A 22,252-nucleotide genomic window follows, 5' to 3' on the forward strand; every position below is an offset into this window, starting at 1 on the left:
GAAAATCTTTGAATATATATATATTTAAAGTAAACAGTTTTAACTCAAATCTTTGCTTCTGGGGGTCCCTGATACAAAATACTTTGAGATGGAGGTCGGCGGCCAAACATATAACTTTGGGGGTCCTTGACATGAAAAAGTTTGAGAATCAACATAGCCTACTGTACGTTTTTCAGAAAACTGTTTTAGAAGATATTTTCAGAATCGGCCACAGGTCTTAATGGGTTATTAAACCCATTATTTTATTCTCTGTTAATGAATAATAAATCTTTATCTGTTGTACTCACCGGCCTTTAAGTTGTCACTTGTCAGTATTTCTGTAAAAGTGCTGTTGAAGTATTTGCAGCGAGCATATGACAATTTATGACAAACTGTCATCGTTTTACGTTCAGTTTAGACTTTAGACTTACTTATGAACTCCTCATTGTACTGCAGCTGTTAACCCTTCACATCCTCTTTTTGGCCAGGCTACAGTTTGTGCCCACATGCAACACGTGCACGCACGCGTGTGTGCGCACACTCACACTCACACGCGCACGCACGCATGCACGCACGCACGCACGCACGCACGCACGCACGCACACACACACACACACACACACACACACACACACACACACACACACACACACACACACACACACACACACACACACATTGGCATATTGATGCTTCCAATAGTAAGAATCAATCCTTATATTAAAATATTGATTCCAATGGTTTTCCTCAGACAGACAGACAGACAGACAGACAGACAGACAGACAGACAGACAGACAGACAGACAGACAGACAGAAGGATGGATGTATATTTTGTCTTGTATGTTTTGTGTCCCTTTTCTCTGGAGCTCAAAATTAACGTTTTTACCACAAGAGGAAGCACTTCACCTTTACAACCATAGACTGCAAGTGATGTAACACTGCAACAATATTATGCATTGCATGTACTGTACACAAGTAGTACATGTCATTTTAAACAGTATTTCTAATTCAAGATGTTAATTTACAAAAGAAAACCAACAATTGGCAAGTAATGATTAACAACAACACTAAATATAAGATGAAAAACTTAGGATCGGTCACCCGTTTCCATTACTCACTAGCTAAGTATTTCACTTGTAATTTGAAAAACAAAGCAAAATGGCAGGTATGGGAATGTTCAAAACAATATTTACAATAAATACAAATAAAAGAGTGACAACTTAAATCAGCACATTTTGTATCAAAAGTAACAATTGTTGATTACTGTAAATCAATCAGTATTTAGTTAGGCTGACATTTTAAATAAAAGGTACTGGAGAAAATTAAAAAGTTTTTTCTTCAACCTAGGAATTGAATAGGGCCTTATATTATCTAAAATTATTATTATTATTCACAATAGAACCAAATATTGTCATTCTGGTTGCTTTAAGCTGTAAGGGCACTACCTGTAGACGATCTGTGCAAGTATGATGTGAAAACAACCACCATGTAGAAAATGAACTCACTTTTTCAGGGTAGGCGTTCTTTTACAGTGGTGAGTCACTTAATGGATGAATTTCATGACTTTTGCAGTAAAAGCAAAACTACTGACCATCCGAACACGTTATTCCAACCAGTTCCTTTCCCCTCCATCAGGCGCCCCAGCTGACCAGGGGGAGGCAGTATAGAGACCAGGATTACTGCATGTTTTTGTGTGGGTACCTACCTTAGGAGACACGGGGAGAACATGCAAACTCCACAAAGAGAAGTCCTTTCACCAACCCCACCTAGGGTATGGGCGCTGATGACGCGGAGGAAAGAACACGCCCACAGTGTCCCCGGCGGGAATCGAACCCAGGACCTTCTAGCTGTGAGGGGACAGCGCTACCGACTGCACCACCGTGCCCCCCACGTTTAGTTCTACCCCTGATACAGAGTAAGACCAAAGTTACAAGTCAATATTGCTCAGAAAATTTCACTTTTTGCTATTTCCGCCTTGAGTAAGGCCTTATATTATATAAAGGCTGCAGATTCACAATAGAACCAAATAAAATTGTTTTCTGAAAAGCGGCCTCCTGGTGGCGCTATTACAGGCCCATGTGAAACATTTGGGGCAGAGGTACTGCTCTGGCATCCAGGGAGTGTGTGTGCACAGTTTTGCTGTGATCATGCCAACGGTGCCGGACATTAGCTGATCACAGACGGAGGGGGCGACGGACACACAGACACACAGACGGACATGGTGCAAAACATAGTCTCGGCCATGCCTTTTGGCCTGGCGGAGACAATGAAACAGCAGAAATGGGCAATGGCACCGCCCGGAGAAGAGCCAAGAATAAGGTCAATATACATCATGAAAACATGTCATTTTTAACAATTGAAAGATCAGACTTGGGAATTTCAAGGAATATGAAGAGAGGGGAAGAGCATGTCTGGATACAGTTTAATAAAACTTTTATTCTCTGTTAATGAGTAATAAATCTTTATCTGCTGTACTCACCGGTCTTTAAATTGTCAGTATTTCTCTAAAAATGCTGATGGAGGATTTGAAGCGAGCATGTGCGCGTGCGGGTGCAGTACACATAGTCGGAGAAAAGGTCTGTCGGATTATCGCATGCCTCCCGCGCGTGCACGCATGCGCGCAAGCCCACACACACACACACACACACACACACACACACACACACACACACACACACACACACACACACACACACACACACACACACACACACACACACACAGAGATAGACAAACGGACGGACAAATAGATAGATAGATAGATAGATATAGATGGATGGATGTATATTTTGTCTTGTATGTTTTGTCCCTTTTCTCTGGCACTCACAATTAACATTTTTACCACAAGAGGGAGCACTTCACCTTTGCAACCATAGACTGCAACTGATGTAACACTGCAACCATATTATGCTTGCATGTAGACAGGTAGTATGCCATTTTAGACAGTATTTCAAATTCAAGATGTCAAAAGAAAACAAATGATTGGCAAGTAATGATTAACAACAACACTGAATATAATGAAAAACTCTGAAACCTTATTTTACAGAAACATTCAACATCGGTCACCCGTTTCCCTTACTCACTACAGTAGCTAAGTATTGTACTTGTGATGTGAAAGATGGCAGGTGTGGGAATGTTCAAAACAGTATTTACATGACAATTTCAAAGACACATCGTGCTTGTGTGTGTGTGTGTGTGTGTGTGTGTGTGTGTGTGTGTGTGTGTGTGTGTGTGTGTGTGTGTGTGTGCACACACAAGCACGATGTGTGTTTGTTGGCACAGCAGCCATTTCCAGCAAAGGTCTAGATATCCTGGACTAATATACAGAGGAATAAAGGACGCTCACACACTGCATGTAGTTTCCATGACACTGACTGAATCTCACAGACGAGATAGCCGTGATCAATTTATTAGCACCACCTGTGTTAATACAACCCCCACACTGATTGTGATTGACAGGTGACGTCAGAGTTAAGAGCATCAAGATAGTCAATGTTCACAATAGTTCAACATGCCAAGTTGCTCTTAAATACTGACAATTCTTTTGACACACAGCCTACAGTTACTGTTTCTTAGACTTCCAGGAAATAACAGGTCCTGTTTGACATAGACTAAAACAGTACCCAGTTGTGTTTCGTCTGTCATTTTGATCTGCTGAAGTTTTAGTTTTGAATAACGTCTTGTTCCCTTGTAACACAACTGCTGGTCTACAGTTCCCTTCAAGTATCCATTCTTAACACATGTTTTTCTGTTAACAAATGTTGTTCTTTTGGTTCGGATAAGTGAGAAACATTACTGACAATAAAACTTAGATCAGGTCTAGTAGGCTACATGTCATTAGCCTACATATTAGCTCTGTGGTCAAGGCTAGCTTTTTTCAGCTTAGGCTTTTAGCCAGGGCAAAGGACTATCTACCCCGTATCGACCTTGAAAGAGTCATCCACGCTTTTATTTCAACTAGATTAGATTATTGTAATTCTCTCTATGCAGGCATTGACCAGTCAGCCATCAGACGCCTTCAGCTTGTCCAGAACGCCGCCGCTCGCCTCCTCACCAGCACTAATAGGCGGGACCATATCACCCCAGTCCTCGCCTCCCTTCACTGGCTCCCTGTCCGCCTTAGAATTGATTTTAAGATTTTAGTGTTTGTTTTTAAAGCCCAATATGACCTGTCCCCTCCTTATTTAGCTAAATTGATTTCTCCGCACGTCCCAACAAGAGCCCTGAGATCGGCCAATCACTCTCTCCTGATTGTGCCCGACACACATTTCAGGACCAGAGGAGATTGTGCGTTTGCCGCGGCCGGTCCCAACCTCTGGAATGCCCTGCTGTTCCATGTTCGTTCTGCCCGCTCTCTGACGGCTTTTAAATCCCTATTAAAGACAAATTTTTACTCTATCGCTTTTAATTCAATTTAATTTGTAGCCTATGACGTAGATGATGTTCCCATGTACTGTTTATTGTATTTTACATGTTGCTCTTTTATATATTGTAGTAATGTAATGTCTATGTTATTTTGCTCTGTAATGTGAAGCACTTTGGTTCGACCTTGGAAGATGTGAATGTGCTATACAAATAAAGTTTGATTTGATTTGAATTGATTACATAGATCAAGCTGCCACCACTTCACAATACCTCTTTTGATCAACAGATTCACCTTCATTGTCACATTTCTTTTACATTTTGGAGTGTTTGACTGTTGCTTCCTGCAATGATAAGATCATCAACCCAGATTATAAAGATAATCCTTTCACCTTTAGATGTTAGTTTACTGTAAACACAGTGGTCAGACGGATTTTGAATACAACCGCTTTCACTTAGAAAGTCATTCAGCATTTTATTCCAATTCCGTCCTGACTGATTCAGACCATAAAGTGATTTGTTAAGTTTACAGACTAGTTTCTCCCCTGTCTCTGACTTAACCTCAAATCCTTCAGGTTGTTCCATACAACTCACAATCTATAGGAGCATGTAAATATGCTGTTTTAACATCCATTTGATGCAACTCTAATCCATGTTGTACTGTGATTTGCATTAGACTACGTACTGTCATAATTGCAGTTGGAGAAAAGGTTTCCTTAAAATCAATCCCTGACACTTGACTAAAGCCTTTTGCTACATACCTGGCTTTGTATGTTTTTACTGGGTTTTCTTTGAATGTGTAAACCCATCTGCCCCCCACTACATGTTTACCTTCTGGCAGTGTGGTCAGGGTAAATGTGTCATTTTCCCTCAGTGAATCCATTTCCTCCTCCATAGCTTTAGCCCACAACTCAGAATGTGGAGATGTCATAGCCTCCTTCACTGTTTGGGGCACATCACAAACTAGAAAAAGTGCGCCTTGGAGCACAGCTCTCCGCCTGGTCAGGTAGGTTATTGTGGCCTCCTGGTGGCGCTATAATAGGCCAATGTGAAAAGGGTGGCATTTCTTCTTAGGCCTTTCACGGCAATCGGACACTGCATTCATGATTTGAGGCATTTTGTTCCAAAAATGTGTTTTGCAAGATTAGACCTGCTGGTGGCGCTATAACATGCCAATGTGAAAAGGGTGGCATTTCTTCCTCAGCCCAGTGGGAATGTGCGTGTGAAATTTCACTGAAATTGCATGCTGCGTTCATGATTTGAGGCATTTTGTTCAAAACGAACCAATCCTGCAAACTGGAAGCCAATCTTAGGCAATCAGGATGGAATATGGTAAATCTGACATGTTGACGTGTTGATCACTTGACTATAGAGATACTGGCCCTCATTTATCAACGCAGCGTATAAACCGCCGTATATTTTTCCATATATTCGGCCGTACACCAACGTCGAAGTCACATTTATCAACGCATCCTACACAGCTGATCCGAGCTTACACTTGGTCCCAGCCTTGATAAATGTCACGGCTGAAACGAGCGTCATTTAAATAACACGCCCTTAAAATATTCTCAAAACGCCCCGATTTTACGACATGAAGACGAACCAGAATACGACCAAAGCCATGAAAAGCCAATAAGAAACGGTTTGCCCTGCTCGCCTCGCCTCGCACACGCACACGCCTCTCTCTCGCTCTCTCTCTCTCTCTCTCACACACACACACACACACACACACACACACACACACACACACACACACACACACACACACAGCGCCGGGACTCCCGGCGCAAAAGCGCTCGTATATTTTTGAAAATAGCAGATCTACAAGCTCACAACGCGTCGCGATGCAATGCTGGCTTGTGAGCTTGTAGATCTGCTATTTTCAATACAGACAGATCTACAATCTTATCTGAATGACTGTTAAAGCAGTTTGTTTAAATTACTTTATAAAATGATATATTTTCACAGCGATTATTTATTAGTGAGTAGATATACACATTTAGGAGTGGATTATGTGTCCAGATGCCTCTCAGACAGTCAGACAATGCTGCTCCACAGGTCTAGAATGGAATAAACGGGTGCAGCCAACGTCAACAACTGGTCCCGACCAGACGTGAGATCTCAGCGTACCGTAGGATAAAGCCCACGTCAGGATATATTGATAAATGCCGAAATTTGTGGTGAAAACGCCGTACGCTCATTATTCGGGCTGCACCGCGTTGATAAATGAGGGCCACTGTGTACCAATTTGTATGATGTTTGGACAAAATCTGTAGGACTAGTATCAAAAAATGAGTTTTATCACAAATCGGCCTCCTAGTGGCGCTATAACAGGCCAATCTGAAAGATTCGGGCCAGAGGTTCTGAATTGGAATCCAGGGAGTGCGTGTGCACAGTTTCGCAGTGACCGGGCCAGCGGTGCCGGAGATTAGCTGTTCACAGACAGAAGGACGGACGGACGGACCGACAGGGTGCAAAACATACTCTCTCGCCATAAAAACAGGGTGTACGCAAAGATGATTTTAAACTCTCCCCTGTGACAACAGATGAGGTGTTTAAAAAATTTAGTGCACTCCAACAACACAGAGCCACAGGACTCGACAACATCCCCGCCAAATTTCTAAAAGACTCAGCCGCCTCCATTGCTCCAATCATTACTCACATAATAAACCTCTCCATCATACAGGGACGGGTCCCTAACGACTTCAAAAAAGCAAGAGTGACCCCTCTGTACAAAAAAGGAAACCAATTAGACCCTGGCAACTACCGCCCTATTTCTATTCTAAGCTCCATCTCGAAAGTCATGGAAAAAATAGTCTATGAACAGGTCGATAAGTAGCCTACCTTGCCGAGAACAATCTAATTTACAAATTCCAATCTGGTTTCAGAACAAACCACTCCACTGACACATGCCTTCTCTATTTGAACGACTCTATCAAACAAGATGTCGACAAGGGCAAATATTGCGGCATGGTCATGCTGGACCTCCAGAAGGCCTTTGACACCGTTAATCACCCAATTATGATCAATAAGCTCAAAGCAATAGGTTTTGATGATACGTCAGTAAACTGGATGAAATCCTACCTGGAAGGGAGGGAGCAAGTGGTGGAAGTAAACGGCACCCAGTCCCCTCCCCTCCCAGTGACTTGTGGAGTTCCTCAAGGAAGTATACTAGGACCTTTACTGTTCCTGATATATGTGAATGACATGTCTTCAGCTTGCGACTGCAAACTGTTCCTGTTCACAGATGACTCGGCTCTGCTGGTCTCGGACAGGGACAGGCTGCAGGTTGAGAAAACTCTCAGCACTGAACTCAACAAGATCTGCATCTGGCTCTCCGACAACAAACTTTTATTACACCTGGGTAAAACTGTATCCATCCTCTTTGGGTCCAGTCCTAACCTTAGCAAGGTTGAGAGTTTCACCATCAAAGTGGGTCATCCAAACAACACGCTATTTGTGGAGGATTGATCGTCTAGTCAGTAAAAATACTCTGAAGACTCTTGCAGGGGCCCTCATACAAGGTCATTTTGATTATGCATGCACTTATCACAACACCTCCAAGGCCTTAAAAACAAGGCTCCAAACATCCCAAAACAAACGTGTAAGGCTACTACTTGGCCTCAATCACAAAACCCATCTAACCCATGCTCATTTTGCTAGGATTGGATGGCTTAGGGTTGAGGACAGAGTACAGCAACTTGCTATGGGCCTGGTCTTCAAGATACACCACAACATTGGGACCCCCCTGTATTTGTCAAAATACTTCCAAAATGTTAATGAAGTCCATGATCATAACACCAGAGGCAGCTCCACTAATCATGTTCAACCCAGATTTGGCTCAACAAAGGGAATGAACTCGTTCTCATGCTATTCATCAAAAATGTGGAATGCCCTACTAAAAGGAGTAAAGGAGTTTAAAACCCTACTCACTTTCAAAACTGCCCTAAAGATACACCTTCAGGAGGCTGCAATTGATAAATGGCCCCTGTCCAAGTCCTAACCGGGGTGCAGTACGTTAGTCCGACAGCGCATTCCTCCGACAGCGCAGCGCTCCGACGTTTCAATAGTAAACCCGGACCAAACCCGCACCCTAACCCTAACCGCACGCGGATGCCACATAGTCGGAGAAAAGGTCTGTCGGATTAACGCATGCCTCCCGTCCTAACCTACCCCACCCCCCTACCTCTACTACTCTCGTTCTTCTTTTGTACATATTTTTCACTCTTCATACAAGTAACCTGTAAACTGATTGTATGACATTCTATAGTAGTGTGTATATCTGTCTGTCTCTTATATGTCATCATGATTTGTGTGCGTGGGGAACTCATTTGAAACAAGCTCAGTGCTTTAATGAGTCTTCCAGTTTAGTAGACCTTGTATTGTGAATTTGTACTTCCATGTACTGTTGTTCTCATGTCTTACTAAATAAAGTACATCAATCAATCAATCAATCAATCAATCAATCAATCAATCAATCAATCAATCAATCAATCAATCAATCTGAGAGACCAAATATCTCTCAAGTCAATGCATACAAAGTAGCATCCCCACTTACTGACGTTAATGTTATGCTAACAACAGCCACATTCACAGGTTAGTTCTTTGATCATTGAGAAAAGAAAGGCAACTTGGGCCTATTCCTTTTCATCTTAATTAATCTAATCTAAATGTTGTTTGTAGCTTTGTGTCTCAGTCTCTTAGAAGATGCGGCGGTGCAGTGATTACTTAAAAAACACACAAAAAAAACTTCTGCATGCATTACCGGCGCTGACCTGACTGACGTCATCTCCAAATGTTACTCAAGTAAGGATACAATAGTCATTGCTTTTGAATATACTTAAGTATTCAAAAGTGCTCTCTCTAAAAGTAGAGCCTTCCTAGAGATGTATTCGAGTAAAAGTAAAATATTTGTCTTGGAAATGTACTCAAGAGTAATTTAAAAGTATTTAAAACATCTAATACTCAAGTAAAGTACAGATCCTCAGAATCTCTACTTACAGTACTCAAATTCATTTATTCCATTACTGTCCACCACTGGTATTTGTGCCCTGGCCCCTGTGAAAACCACCAGACATAGACATTATATATTATCACGTGTTGACTCTGTTGTGTTCTGTAGCACGCTGGCTGTTGTTGTCATGTACGTATGTGTCATGTATGTGTCATGTATGCACACATTCACATGCTGTTGTCATGTATGTGTCATGTATGCACACATTCACATGTTGTTGTCATGTATGTGTCATGCAGTGATGGGCAAGCTACTTGGAAAATGTAGCAAGCTACACTACCAGTTACTCTCGATTAAATGTAGCTCAACTACAACGGAAGCTATCGTCAGAGAAATGTAGCAAGCTACACTACAAGTTACATGGCAAAAGTAGCTAGCTACATCGACACTACTTTTTTTTAATTACTTTTTTTTATAAACTTCATGATCAAGAACAACTTTCCACTAATAGGCAGGCAAAAAATGCTCAGTTTGATTGTTTATTATAATGTACAGTATAATGTGTGATGTCAAACAAAACTGACATTTTCAAATAATATTCCTATATATTCCTCATTTTGTAAGTAAAATCAATTGATCAATTTAGACTGTATTTAAATCCAAATAAATATATATAAAAGATATGAATTATCAACACTACTCTAGATCAATTGTTCTCAACTTTTTCAGGCCGTGACCCCCCAAAATAATCAAATTTGAACTGGGGACCCCCCAAAATAATCATATTTGAACTGGGGACCCCCCAAAATAATCAAATTTGAACTGGGGACCCCCCAAAATAATCATATTTGAACTGGGGACCCCCCACCCTGACAAGCACTTTGAATGTAGGAGTTGAGGTATTATTTAGTTTGAATTGGTTCCACAGATACAAATTGTGAAAATAGCAGATCTACTAGCTCACAATGCCACACAATGCGAAGCGTTGTGAGCTTGTAGATCTGCTATTTTCACAGTTTTTGCCTCTTTCTTATATTATTTTGTATTAAAATGGCCTTAAAAGTCCATAAATGGTCACTTCACTGTCATCTGGGGAACCCCCAAAAATCATGTGGGGACCCCCACTGCTCTAGATGATCTTTTCCCTCTTATGTAGCCTACTGTATGTATTTATTTTAGTTTGCCTTTTCTTTTCCCCACCCCATAATGTTATTCATTTTCTGCCTACAGTGAAAAATAGCAGCTATCTATTTATCTGTTGACAAAAAAAGGGCATTGACTTGTGTGCTGTTTGGGAACAGTTGACATTATGTAAAGCTTTTCATCAGCTTATTTGGCACCACAGAGGGGTGTGCAGATAAGTCCAAACTTAAAGCATTTGCAGTGTCCAGAACATGCTTTTTTACATCCACATCGTGTTTTGGCAAACAGGACTGCACAAGAGTGACTGGCCCCATATATGTCCTGCTTGGAATGCACTTCACTTGCATTCACTTCCTTGTAGGAACTACTTCTATGAAGTTCTATCGTACATGAGTACTATGAACTCCTCAATGACTTGCATATGTTTATCATTTATTGCAACAGGTGTTGAACCTAATTTGGAGAAGTTGTTTGCCATGCTGACCTTTTTCCCTTTCCATGGAAGGACGAAACTGTGTGGCATCCCCTGAATGCATGAAAGAAGCAAAGACCTGATGACTTTGATTCAATAGCTGATGCAATTTCATGAACGGGATCCATCTGAGATCCTTCCCTCCTTCCAAAGGCAATCCACAGCTAATTCAAGCCAAGTCTTTGAACAAGTGAAACTGTTATGTCAACAATGTCAGTATCTGAGGCAGAGCTGCAGAGGATAGCGTCTGACACATCATGATTCGCAGCTCAGATACTGACGTTGTCATAGCAGTTGCACTTGTTCATATTAAGTAAGTCTGAGACTTAATAAGTCTCAGACGTACTTAATATGAACAACAAATTGCATCAGCTATTGAATCAAAATCATCAGGTCTTTGCTTCTTTCATGCATTCAGGGGATGCCACACAGTTTCGTCCTTCCATGGAAAGGGAAAAAGGTCAGCATGGCAACCTTGAATTAGGTTCAACACCTGTTGCAATAAATGATAAACATATGCAAGTCATTGAGGAGTTCATAGTACTCATGTACGATAGAACTTCATAGAAGTAGTTCCTACAAGGAAGTGAATGCAAGTGAAGTGCATTCCAAGCAGGACATATATGGGGCCAGTCACTCTTGTGCAGTCCTGTTTGCCAAATTATGCGAGAAGCTGACACAATGTGGATGTAAAAAAGCATGTTCTGGACACTGCAAATGCTTTAAGTTTGGACTTATCTGCACACCCCTCTGTGGTTGCAGTTGCTAGTACACTGGCCTGTCACTTGCCCAGCCACCATTGTAAATGAAAATGTGTTTATAATGACTTGATAACAAAACAAAAAGTAAGCACTAAGCTTTATCAAGCTAATAAATCACTTTCAAATGTTCCATAAATGGATTCTGTGTATGGTAATTAATACAAAAATACATGTACTACAAGCTCATGTGGATAAACCATAAGCAGATGCACATTTCCAGTTGCAGACATTTTGAAAACTGGTGGTGGCCATCTTGAAATCTTAGGAATTCTGTGTGGCCAGAGGTTGATTATCAATTAGGGTCATATGAAGGTCATCTGTGCCAAATCGCGCTTGTATCACCAAGTGCACTATGGTATCAAGTTTCCGCCTTACTATTGCAGTAACCAGCCAACTTGAGCTAATGAGTTAGAGTCATCAATTGATGCCTTTCCCAAACTGAATAAATAACAGACATAGAAACAAAATGTTAGCTCAATCTCATTGCAATGATCTCTCTCTCTGTCCCTGAGCAAGACTCTTAGACCTGCCCGAAATGGAGAACTTTGCTCATTACAAACTGGGGGTCCTGGACCACTCTTATCATGAGTTAACAACCTCAAACCTAGGGCGGGATTCTCCCTTAACCCCTAATTACTCCCTGAGCACCGTAGAATGGCTGTCCTAGTAGTTATAGGATGGGACAAATTTCATGTATGTGCAAAAATACAGTGACAAACCCCCCCCAAATTATTATTATTATTATTATTATCATTTAGATTATGATGTCTGTTTTCAACTACAAATAGCCACTATAGCAGCAGGAAATTGCTTAAGAGGAAGGGGTTGGCTACATAACCAAATATAAAACAAATGAAAATGTCTTCATGCTCCGGGACCCCTGACTAAGATAAACATATGTGGACATTCTGAACAAGTAACCGACATATTGGATGCACGGATCTGTATTACATAAATTAAGCAACAAGCATGGATTCTAGGTAAATTTGTGCAACAACTATTTCCACTTACTTTTAGAATGATTACCCAACTAGTAAAACACACAGCACATGTTGAGCTATAAGGGTAAACCTTGTCAGAAAAAAAATATTTTGAGTACATAAAAGCCATTTGAAATTCTTAATGTAGTATTCATTATTAAAATTATTAAAATGGTATTTTAAATGCTGCAGAAAAGTAAGGGATTTTACGACCATGCATCATGGCTATCCTACAAAAATGTGTAGGAAATCCAAACAGTAAAATCTAAAACCTTCACTAGCTTCAGTGAAGGGTTAACATAGTGAAGGACTCTTTCCCGACAGTTTGATTGTGTTTATGTTGGGGAAGTAGCTTTTTCCTTAAAATAACACTTGGAGGCAGCTGCAAAGGTGCAAATTGCATGATTGATGCCTTATAGAATCTAAATTATTCTAAACCTTGAGAATCTAAATCATGATCATAAATAATAGTTTGAATGACTGCATGGTCGACTGGCTGTGGACATCCCTAATGAATAAAGGGAATTAATGAGTATGTCATAAATATCATAATGTCACACAACATTTGTTCTCCTTCTTCTTAGTTATGGGGCCAGGCTTCCAGCATGGACCCATATTGTTATTCGCATTATTCCGTTTCTTCTTCTGCCACTTTTGGCAGTTCTGGCTGAACCGTGCAGTCGCTTTTTATGAAACTCGGCCATATGATAGATGGTCATGAAAAACGATCAAGAAATAATTCTCACAATCTTTCGTCAAAAGGTGGCGCTATAGCACTCAATTGAAAAATGCCAACTTTGAACAGGTACAACTCATGCCGTGTTTGACCTACAGCCATGAAACTTCAATGCACACATGCGTCTCCTCATGCTGAACAACTTTCACACTCTGACTTTTGACCTCTGACCTTTAGATCTCCCACCATTTGGAATTATATGAAAAACAGTTAAAACCTATCTCCTCCTGGGATTTTTGAGTAATCTGCACGAAACTTTTTACACATGAACTTTGGACCTATACCAAAAAACGTTTGCAAAATATCTTCCATAAGTGAAAAAATGAAGCTTTAATGAGCCAATGAATATTGCAGTTTTATGACAATTATTCATCTGCCCCTAACACATACATGCAGACTTACCATTCTTTGAAACTTTGCAGAAATGTAAAGGGCCATTCCAAATATCACTGAAACCAATCTTACTCCAATTGGTCAAACGGGGGCGCTATAGCAATTTTTTGAAAATTGAAACTTTAAACAGGCAAAAGTCATGCCTCGTTTGGCCGACAGCCATTAGACCTGCTTACACATGTGCCTTGACTAATGAGGAACACATCTATCACGTTGACCAGTAAGCACCGCCCTTAGATTGTCCGCAATCTTGAGCAGTTTGAAAAACACTTAAACCCAGGATTTTTCAGCTATTTGCGTGAAACTGTATCATCATTGTGATCTCCTTTCACAGGTTCTTGTCTGTTGGTGGCTTCTCGCTTAAATGTGTGCCCCACAACCTGAAGGTCACCAGTTCAAGCCTCACTTGGTGCAGACTTCATCTGAGTTGCATTTCACACAACATGACTATCAATGAATACATCTGCAATTGTTAAAGATAACATGAAATACTTAATTGAGTGTTTTTTACATACAGCTGATCTACAATCTCACAACTTTTCAGATAGCAATGAGAGTATGTTTTTTCAATGTATAACATACTTCATTGTGAAAATAGCCAATGTACAATCTGACAACTTTTAATGGTTTGTGAGCTTGTAGATCGGCTACTTTCACTAATTTTGGTTCTGAGGAGATGTACAATTTCTTCATTGGTAAATGGTTTGTGAACGAGTGATCTTAGTGTTAGTGAAACAGGGGCTTGGGTCATGACAGAAGGCAAGAGTTTGTGATCCTCAACAGACAATATCAGCCTGGACAAAGATATAGCACTATAGGTAGTGTTGCAGCTACCTAAGAGTGCTTCATGACCGTAAGGTTGCCGGTTCAAGCCTCACTTGATGCAGACTCATTTAAGTTGAAATGCAAAAAACATGACTCAATCTATTCCGTTTCCATGGCGCTCTCTCTCTCTCTCTTCAATCTATTCCATGTCTTTCTCTTCAATCTATTCCGTTTCCATGTCTCTCTCTCTGTCTCTTCAATCTATTCCATTTGTCTCTTCAATCTATTCCATTTGTCTCTTCAATCTATTCCATTTGTCTCTACAATCTATTCCGTGTATCTCTCTCTCTCTCTCTCTCTCTCTCTCTCTCTCTCTCTCTCTCTCTCTCTCTCTCTCTCTCTCTCTCTCTCTCTCTCTCTCTCTCTCTCTCTCTCTCTCTCTCTCTCTCTCTCTCTCTCTCTCTCTCTCTCTCTCTCTCTCTCTCTCTCTCTCTCTCTCTCTCTCTCTCTGAGGGGTGGCCATAGCTGAGTGGTTAGTGAGCCCGCCTAGGGAGCCAGAGACTCTGGTTGCCCCAGGTACGATTCCAGGCCAGGTCAGCAAATGTGTCGATGAAAAGAAATTTGTCCCTGAGCAAGACTCTTAACCCCTAATTGCTCACAGGCACTCATTGGAAACAAGACCGCAAGGACTTTCATGAACTGACCTGTTAAAGGAATTATCATTTCTCTCTCCTGGCCCCATATTATCGCTGCTTGCAGCTATATTTGCCTCTTGTTCTTCTGTCACCAGTTGACTCGTCTCTGTCTCTTGTTCTTCTGTCACTTGTTCCGCTGTCTCCCGTGGACTCGTCTCTGCCTCTTGTTCCTCTGTCACCAGTTGACTCGTCTCTGCTTCTTGTTCATCTGTCACCAGTTGATTCGTCTCTGCCTCTTGTTCCTCTGTCACCAGTTGACTCGTCTCTGCCTCTCGTTCCTTTGTCACCAGTTGACTCGTCTTTGCTCGTCTCTTCAACCTGCACATGGAGAAAAAAAAAGGTGTGTAAGCTGATGAACCAATTGGTGCACAGGTGATAACTGCTCTTGGCAATTTTAACCATGTAACATGGCGGCAGTGGCTCACTGGCTCAGGAGATAACCGCTTGTGAATCAGAAGGTTCCTGGTTGAAGTGTCCTTGAGCAAGACACAAAATTCCTGACTGGCTAACTGCTCCTGATGAGCAGGTTGGTGCCTTGCATGGTTTCCTCTGCTGTTGGTGTGTGAATGGGTGAAAGTAATACACACTGTAAAGTGCTGGTGATAACGCTATATAAACGGGGGCCTGCACATTATTCCGAAGCCCAAATAGTCTAAAAATGTAGGGTTAATGTGGGTTAGGTTTAGGTTCAGGCTTAGTAAAAAGTGAGCGGTTGGACCAATGTTAGTTTTGAATAAATTGCCATGGAAAATGTCATGGCACCATATACTGTAATTGCACCATACATTTAATGAAAGCACCATGATCTGAAAAGGTACATTATCTTGTACTAATACAATGTTGGCCTACATTTTAATTGCATTTAAATCAAAATGACTTACAGATCATCTAGAAGACCCTTTGCATGTTTTTCAAGACCTTTGTAGAAAATGCCTTTGGCTTTTGGCCCACCGCAATCGAGGAGTTCCATGAGTTTCCTCATCTTCTTCTGACGGGTGCGCTCAGACATCACATCACTTTGGCCCTCATGGGTGATGACACCCTCTTTAAGGAGCAGATCCAGGATGGGTGCAACCATGTACACTCGCTCAATCAGGTCAATCCGGTGTTGATCAACAAAGTCACTCGCCCACACTGTGGGCAAAACAGATTGAAACAAATTGAGATTTTTATGACTAGTCTATGTTTAAACTTGGAAAGACTTTGCATAGTTACTAGAATATTAGAAAGTGTTTGAGTCACGTACCAGTTGCTGGTTCCTACAAGTTTCATAATCATTGGAATAAACAGCAAGCCCCGAGTGTAAAAACATATGAATGATAATTGGAAAGCTATCTTATGAATGGAATCTTAGATGTGTTTCATTATGCTGTAGGATATGAACGTGACCCTGTTTTGAAAAGGAACCAAGCAGGTCACAGCCAGCTAGTATATGAAGCACTTAATGCCAATTAAACATTAACCGACAAACTTATCGTGTTGTCATTAAGATCCGGAGATCGCCCCCTCAATTCTTACACTTAATGCTCCCTTCCCTGGGACCTGCTTTAGTCCTAGATAAGCTATAGCATTTAGCTGTAGCATTGGTGGTGATTTAAACATAAGATGATTAAACTAATCGTTAGTAGGCTACTGTTATATTATTTGTACAGTAATTTGATCGGTTCTAGTACAGTCACTAGCCTGGCTCAGCTGGTTGTTTTACTCAGGCTAATCCATGCCGTGGCTAGAGTGGATCTACGGTGGAGTTCTAGATGCACAGTTCCCGGTGTCTGGGACACCAGACACTACAAAATGTATGTTACTTACGTTAGTTGCATAACCCCAGTTACTGTACATACAAATGTTAGGTTATTTGCATTACTCTGGTTTTCTGATAATTATGACTGAGGTGTCTCACCTCTTCTGTCTACTTCTGCTAACTAGTTAGCAGGCTCTGGTTAGCTGGTTCCCCCTGTTGGGTCACGCAAACCTCATAATTGCATAATTTAGTAATAGCTGTCCTGGGTGATTTGAGTTTAAAAACGTCAAAGCCTATGTATTTTCCTATAATTATGATAAACATTAATATATATATATATATATATATATATATATATATATATATATATATATATATATATATATATATATATATATATATATATATTTAGATATATTTAGATAGGCCTGTACAGTATTTAGGAGGTAATTGAGAGATGTGTGTTGTTACTTTTACACGGTGGATTTGCTGGTGCGTACTGTTTAGACAGCACTCACCTGGGATCGATCCAGACAGGATAGATGCTCCTTTGAATTGTGCTGTAAGAAATACAACATTGATCAAATGGAATTAAAACACAAGCATGTCAGATAATTTAGCTACTTACTGTAAATTGGAAACAGATCGGAACATCACTGTAACAATGAGCCTGTAGCTATTGTTGGTACTGAATCTGTTGCAGGGGTTGCTTAGCCGCAATTTGTCCAAATGTGATGATTACAGAAGTGAAACACAACAATTCTAAGGTCATTTTAGTGATAGTAGTAGACTCAACGTCTGGTCTGGGGCTCACCAGGGGTCCAAATGGACCCTTACTGGTCTGTAACACGGAGGGTGTACAAATTGTATCTTTTTTTTTTTATCCCGTTGGCACCCAAATCTGCACTGTAAAATTATCTGTGTTAAAGGGACTACACCATGAATTTAAAAAATAATAATAATATTTAATATCATATTGTTTATGTCCCTCAAACGTTTTTTCAAAAGGTTTGAGCCTAAATCAAGCCTCAGATATACTCATTCCAATTAACTTCTCTCTGGCTTATAAAGCACTTTCACCTGCAATACCACATTGTCCTGTTTGGCACGGGGCGCTATTGAGCCAGTTTGTATGCATGTTATCTCCTGGTTCTGTGTGGGAAAAGTAAAAAAATAAATAAGAAAAAAATAAGAAAACATTTTTTTTTCTTTTTCTTTGGAACTGAAAAACAGGAGGAATTGTTCCCTGACGTGACGTAGGCACAGGGACCAAATCAGTTTGGCCTGTTTTTAGACCAATTTACAGAAAACCCCAGATTTGCTGTGAAAGCCTGAGTGTTCAAACTGGGGTATTTTTGAGGATAGAAGAGAGGTAGGGGAGACCAAAAACACAAAAACAAAATGACACAAACAAAAAAGAATAAAAAGTTAAAATTCATGGTGTAGTCCCTTTAATGTAACTCTGAGTTTGAACAAATGGTACCAACTGGACCATTTTGGATCCATTTGATTCCATTTGTACACTCTCAGAGTTACAGACCATTTGGACCCCCTGGTGGTCTCCGGACATGACATTGAGAACCAGTGTACTAGGTGAACTCTCCATTTGAACCATTTGGAGATCTAAAATACTCATGTTGTGCCAATTATGGCTTTTTTCCTCACAACATGGAAACTGACTCTAAAAGACGATACAGTGCCATTACAGTGGGATAATTATATTACGAAACATTTCTAGATTATGCATAGTATAGCCTTCAATCATTATATTCTAGAATTCTAGCTGAGTTTTAATCTCATAGGAAGGACAGAGCCAATAGAAATCATTTGGGTGAAACCAAATCTGGGTCAATACCACCATTTGACCACAATATGGAGACAAACTGCTACAGGCTACCCCCCCCCCCCCCCCTCTAAACCCTCCCAACACCATGCAAATTAATGGAGTCACTGGAATCACCTCTAAATGACCCAGAGTCATTGGATAGCCATTACCATTTGTTTTATGTGAATAACACACAACTTTTGATTACAAAAACAAAGGTAAGGCACAATTTGTGGTAATTGTAACTGTACAAAGTGAAGTTATTGTCAAAGGTTAGTGACTAAACACTAAAGAGTTGAATGTTTTTTGTTTGCATTTCACCTAGCTAAATAAAACCTCCATGCTGTTCAGCAGGCAGTATACACACAGCACTGGAGATTGACAGCGTTACATTTTCAATCGGCTCTTAAAGTTAAGGGACAGGTCGATTTTTAAAGAAGTGTACACCTAGAGAAAATGTATGTGCACTGATCTAAAATGCCATGACCCTCCATTTGACTGGAAAAAAATCAATGACCCTCCCCAAGTGATAATAAAAAAAGATGAACCCTCCCTAAGAGTGTCACGATATATTGTCCCACGATATAGCCTATTGTGATACTATATGTGATGATAGGTATTGTCATGATGTCATACTGTATCGTAATATGTTTTTTATATATTTTTTTATTATAAAACAAAGTTATAGGATTTCTTACTGTATGGTGTATGATATGAAATGTAAGCTTATCATAATCACAGTAATTATTAATCATGTCTTCCATATTCAAGGTATTTTGGAGAGAAATGAAACAGACTCCAGTCACTTTCAGTTTAGAGCACTGCAGAGGGGAGGTGTGCATGTGTCCAGCTGATGCTCGTTGACGCTTGTTAATGTTACATGCGTCAAAGCAATTATGTCTCTGCACTCTCAAATAGGCCTGTTGTAAATAACTACGCTGCACTTAGTTCAGATGACAAAAATATGAGGTTTGTGGAATTTGTATTTAGGCAGTATTATTAGGGCCCGAGCACTGCACAGTGTGAAGCCCTATTGAAATTGCAAAATTCTTTGCAATAATGAAGCGCGCGAGGCGCCAAACATACTCATAAAGTTGCGCAACTTTGCACACACATCACAAGTGAAGTGGCAAAAAAATACTCTCAAAAAGGTGCGTGGCCTAATCGCTCAATAGCGCCCCCTACAATTTTTATAAATCCTATAACACTAAACGAAACCAGCTTCATTTCGTTGTGATCACGTGATATCTGGGTGTACTCTTCATCATCATCATCATAATCATCCACAGGCTGCGGAAGAGCGCCCTCTATCGTACCCCCCGATACCCCTGAGCCTTGGAGTGAAATGGTGAGAAATCTCGTCTCAAAAAGGGGCGTGGCCTAATGGCTCAATAGCGCCCCCAACAAAATTTCAACGTTGAAGCCCCACAATACAGTTTCAGTATGAAAACTGTATTGGTGTTACTTAGCCACGCCCCCTCTTCTGTTTGGTTGATATTTGATAGTTCCTATCTTTTGCCATAACTTAGTTTGTCGTACAGAGTCATGAGTCGACTCACTTTGATTGTCCCTTTTTTTGCTATAACTTTTGAACTGTTTGTTGTACAGACTTGTGAGTCTGTCACTTGATTCGAATTGAGAGTCCTTGTTTGGAGCTACTACCCACCCCTATTCGATATTTCATAGTTTGCGATAACTTTTAAACAGTTTGTTATCTGTCTTTACACAAAACAAAGGATAACATACTGCAATAAATAAAATATCTCAAGATAGTAAGTTGAAAGAAAAATGTCCATATGGAATTATGGATATATTGTGAAGAGAGTGGGTCTGTACCTGGAACACAAAGGCTGTTTGTGATCTTTGGTTCAGGTGGTCCTGTGGAGGAGAGAAGTAAAAGCATTTATTGCAGTGTTCTCATTTTCATGTTCTTAAGGTCTATGTTGCAAGGTGCAACAGCTGACCAAATAAGATGGTAATTTCATAACTGAGAGACATAAAATCTAAATTTTTCATACTTTCAATTAATTATGCAGTCAAACAAAGTAAACATTACACCCACCCGGCACAAAGTCTCAGCCTTTTTCTTTTCTTTCTTTTTTTTTTTTACCTGGCAACGCCAAAGAAGAATTCCATTCCTTGAGTTGTGGATACGTGTTGAGAATCTCTGTTTTCTTTAGAAGTTTAAGGAACTTAGATGAAGTTCCCTCTCCTCTATTAGTCATTGTATCAAGAAGTTTAATACAAGCATCTTCTGGCTGTGCTGTGTTCCTCAGTTGTTTATAAAGTCTTCCATCAATAATTCCATCAGACTGTGCATGCTGTAGAATGTGGAGATCTGAGCTGAGCCACTCGACAAGTTTCACCTTGTTGGCGACCAATATATTCACAGAAGAGCCCTGTAGAAATGAGTAGCAGTTATTATTATTTTTTTCAATATGCAACAATTGTAATAATGACACCTTCTTTTGAGTTACTATTTGCCAGTAAACCTACCTGTAGAGTATCTATGTGAGTGGAAGCCATGGTCTTCTCTGGATGAGGCACAGCTGACAAGCAAAGAAGAAATTAAATATTTCATTGAAAGGGGAAGATACTTGTAAGCGCCACTTACAAACTTTCAACATTGAAGCCCCACAATATGATTTCACCTACATGTATGAAAATTGGTACACACCTGTATCATGTCCAGCCTTACAAAAAACTATCTTGGAGCCATGGCCTAAACCCAGCAGGAAGTCAGCCATTTTTAATTTATTTCAAAATGTTCACGGGTCGTACTTTAACAAACTCCTCTTAGGAGGATGGTCAGTATCACCTCAAACTCGTTCAGCATACTCAAGAGATCTTAACGCTAAAAAGTTATCAAAAGCGTGAGTTTTAAAAAAAACGGCGTGACCGTAGCGAAGCATCAAACTTCCTTGTTTTACCGCCAAACAGGAAGTGAAAATAGCCAGGTCAAGTTTTTCCTTTTTTTCTATAACCTTTCGGCAGATTGCCATATAGACTTGAGGGTGGTGTCATTGGAATAAGATCAGAGTCCTTGTCTTTCATTGGTTTAACTTTGCTCAACCCCCTTTTCTGATTGGTCGATATTTGCAAACTCCTATATTTTGCCATAACTTTTGACCTGCTTGTCGTAGCCAGGTCCTTGTTCTTAACTCTTTGACTGCCAGAGTATTTTCATAAAGTACTCCCCCAGTGCCAGCGATTTTCGTGTTTTTTTATTTTTTTATTTTGTAATTTTTCATTCAAATAAATTGTCTCAGTGCGGTTTTAAACACATACGACAAATCTGCCACTAGAGAGCAGCAAATGACAGATCAGCTCGCTGACTCACTCGCCCCTCCCCCACACCCAGTCAAACAGTCAAATACGTGAAACCGGATGTGACGTGTTCTCAGATGCTCCGATCGGTTCCTATCCGATTGTTCCTATCTTTTGC

General features: G+C 40.4%; 1 protein-coding gene across 1 annotated transcript; it reads right to left on the reverse strand.

Moving 5' to 3' along the window:
- Window positions 1-13,183: 13,183 nt before the first annotated feature.
- Window positions 13,184-21,546, reverse strand: LOC311062517 (uncharacterized protein). The gene is made up of 7 exons (XM_084081614.1): window positions 21,304-21,546; window positions 20,918-21,206; window positions 20,644-20,685; window positions 17,501-17,542; window positions 16,123-16,375; window positions 15,334-15,559; window positions 13,184-13,222 (listed from the first exon to the last, which is right to left on the reverse strand). Exons 1-7 carry the CDS (start codon window positions 21,331-21,333, stop codon window positions 13,199-13,201), a joined length of 906 nt encoding a protein of 301 aa, XP_083937740.1. The 5' UTR covers window positions 21,334-21,546; the 3' UTR covers window positions 13,184-13,198.
- Window positions 21,547-22,252: the final 706 nt, after the last annotated feature.

This window comes from Gymnoscopelus microlampas (assembly GCF_963454915.1).
Source record: "Gymnoscopelus microlampas genome assembly, chromosome: 16".
NCBI classification, from domain to species: Eukaryota; Metazoa; Chordata; class Actinopteri; order Myctophiformes; family Myctophidae; genus Gymnoscopelus; species Gymnoscopelus microlampas.

What these genes read in the sequence shown, in the direction of transcription:
- LOC311062517 (XM_084081614.1), bottom strand. Translation starts at nt 21,333, where the DNA reads ATGGCTTCCACTCACATAGATACTCTACAG. An exon ending in CTCACATAGATACTCTACAG is followed by an intron (nt 21,207 to 21,303) that starts GTAGGTTTACTG and finishes TCATTTCTACAG; the next exon opens with GGCTCTTCTGTGAATATATT. An exon ending in AAGGGTCTTCTAGATGATCT is followed by an intron (nt 15,560 to 16,122) that starts GTAAGTCATTTT and finishes CTCCATGTGCAG; the next exon opens with GTTGAAGAGACGAGCAAAGA.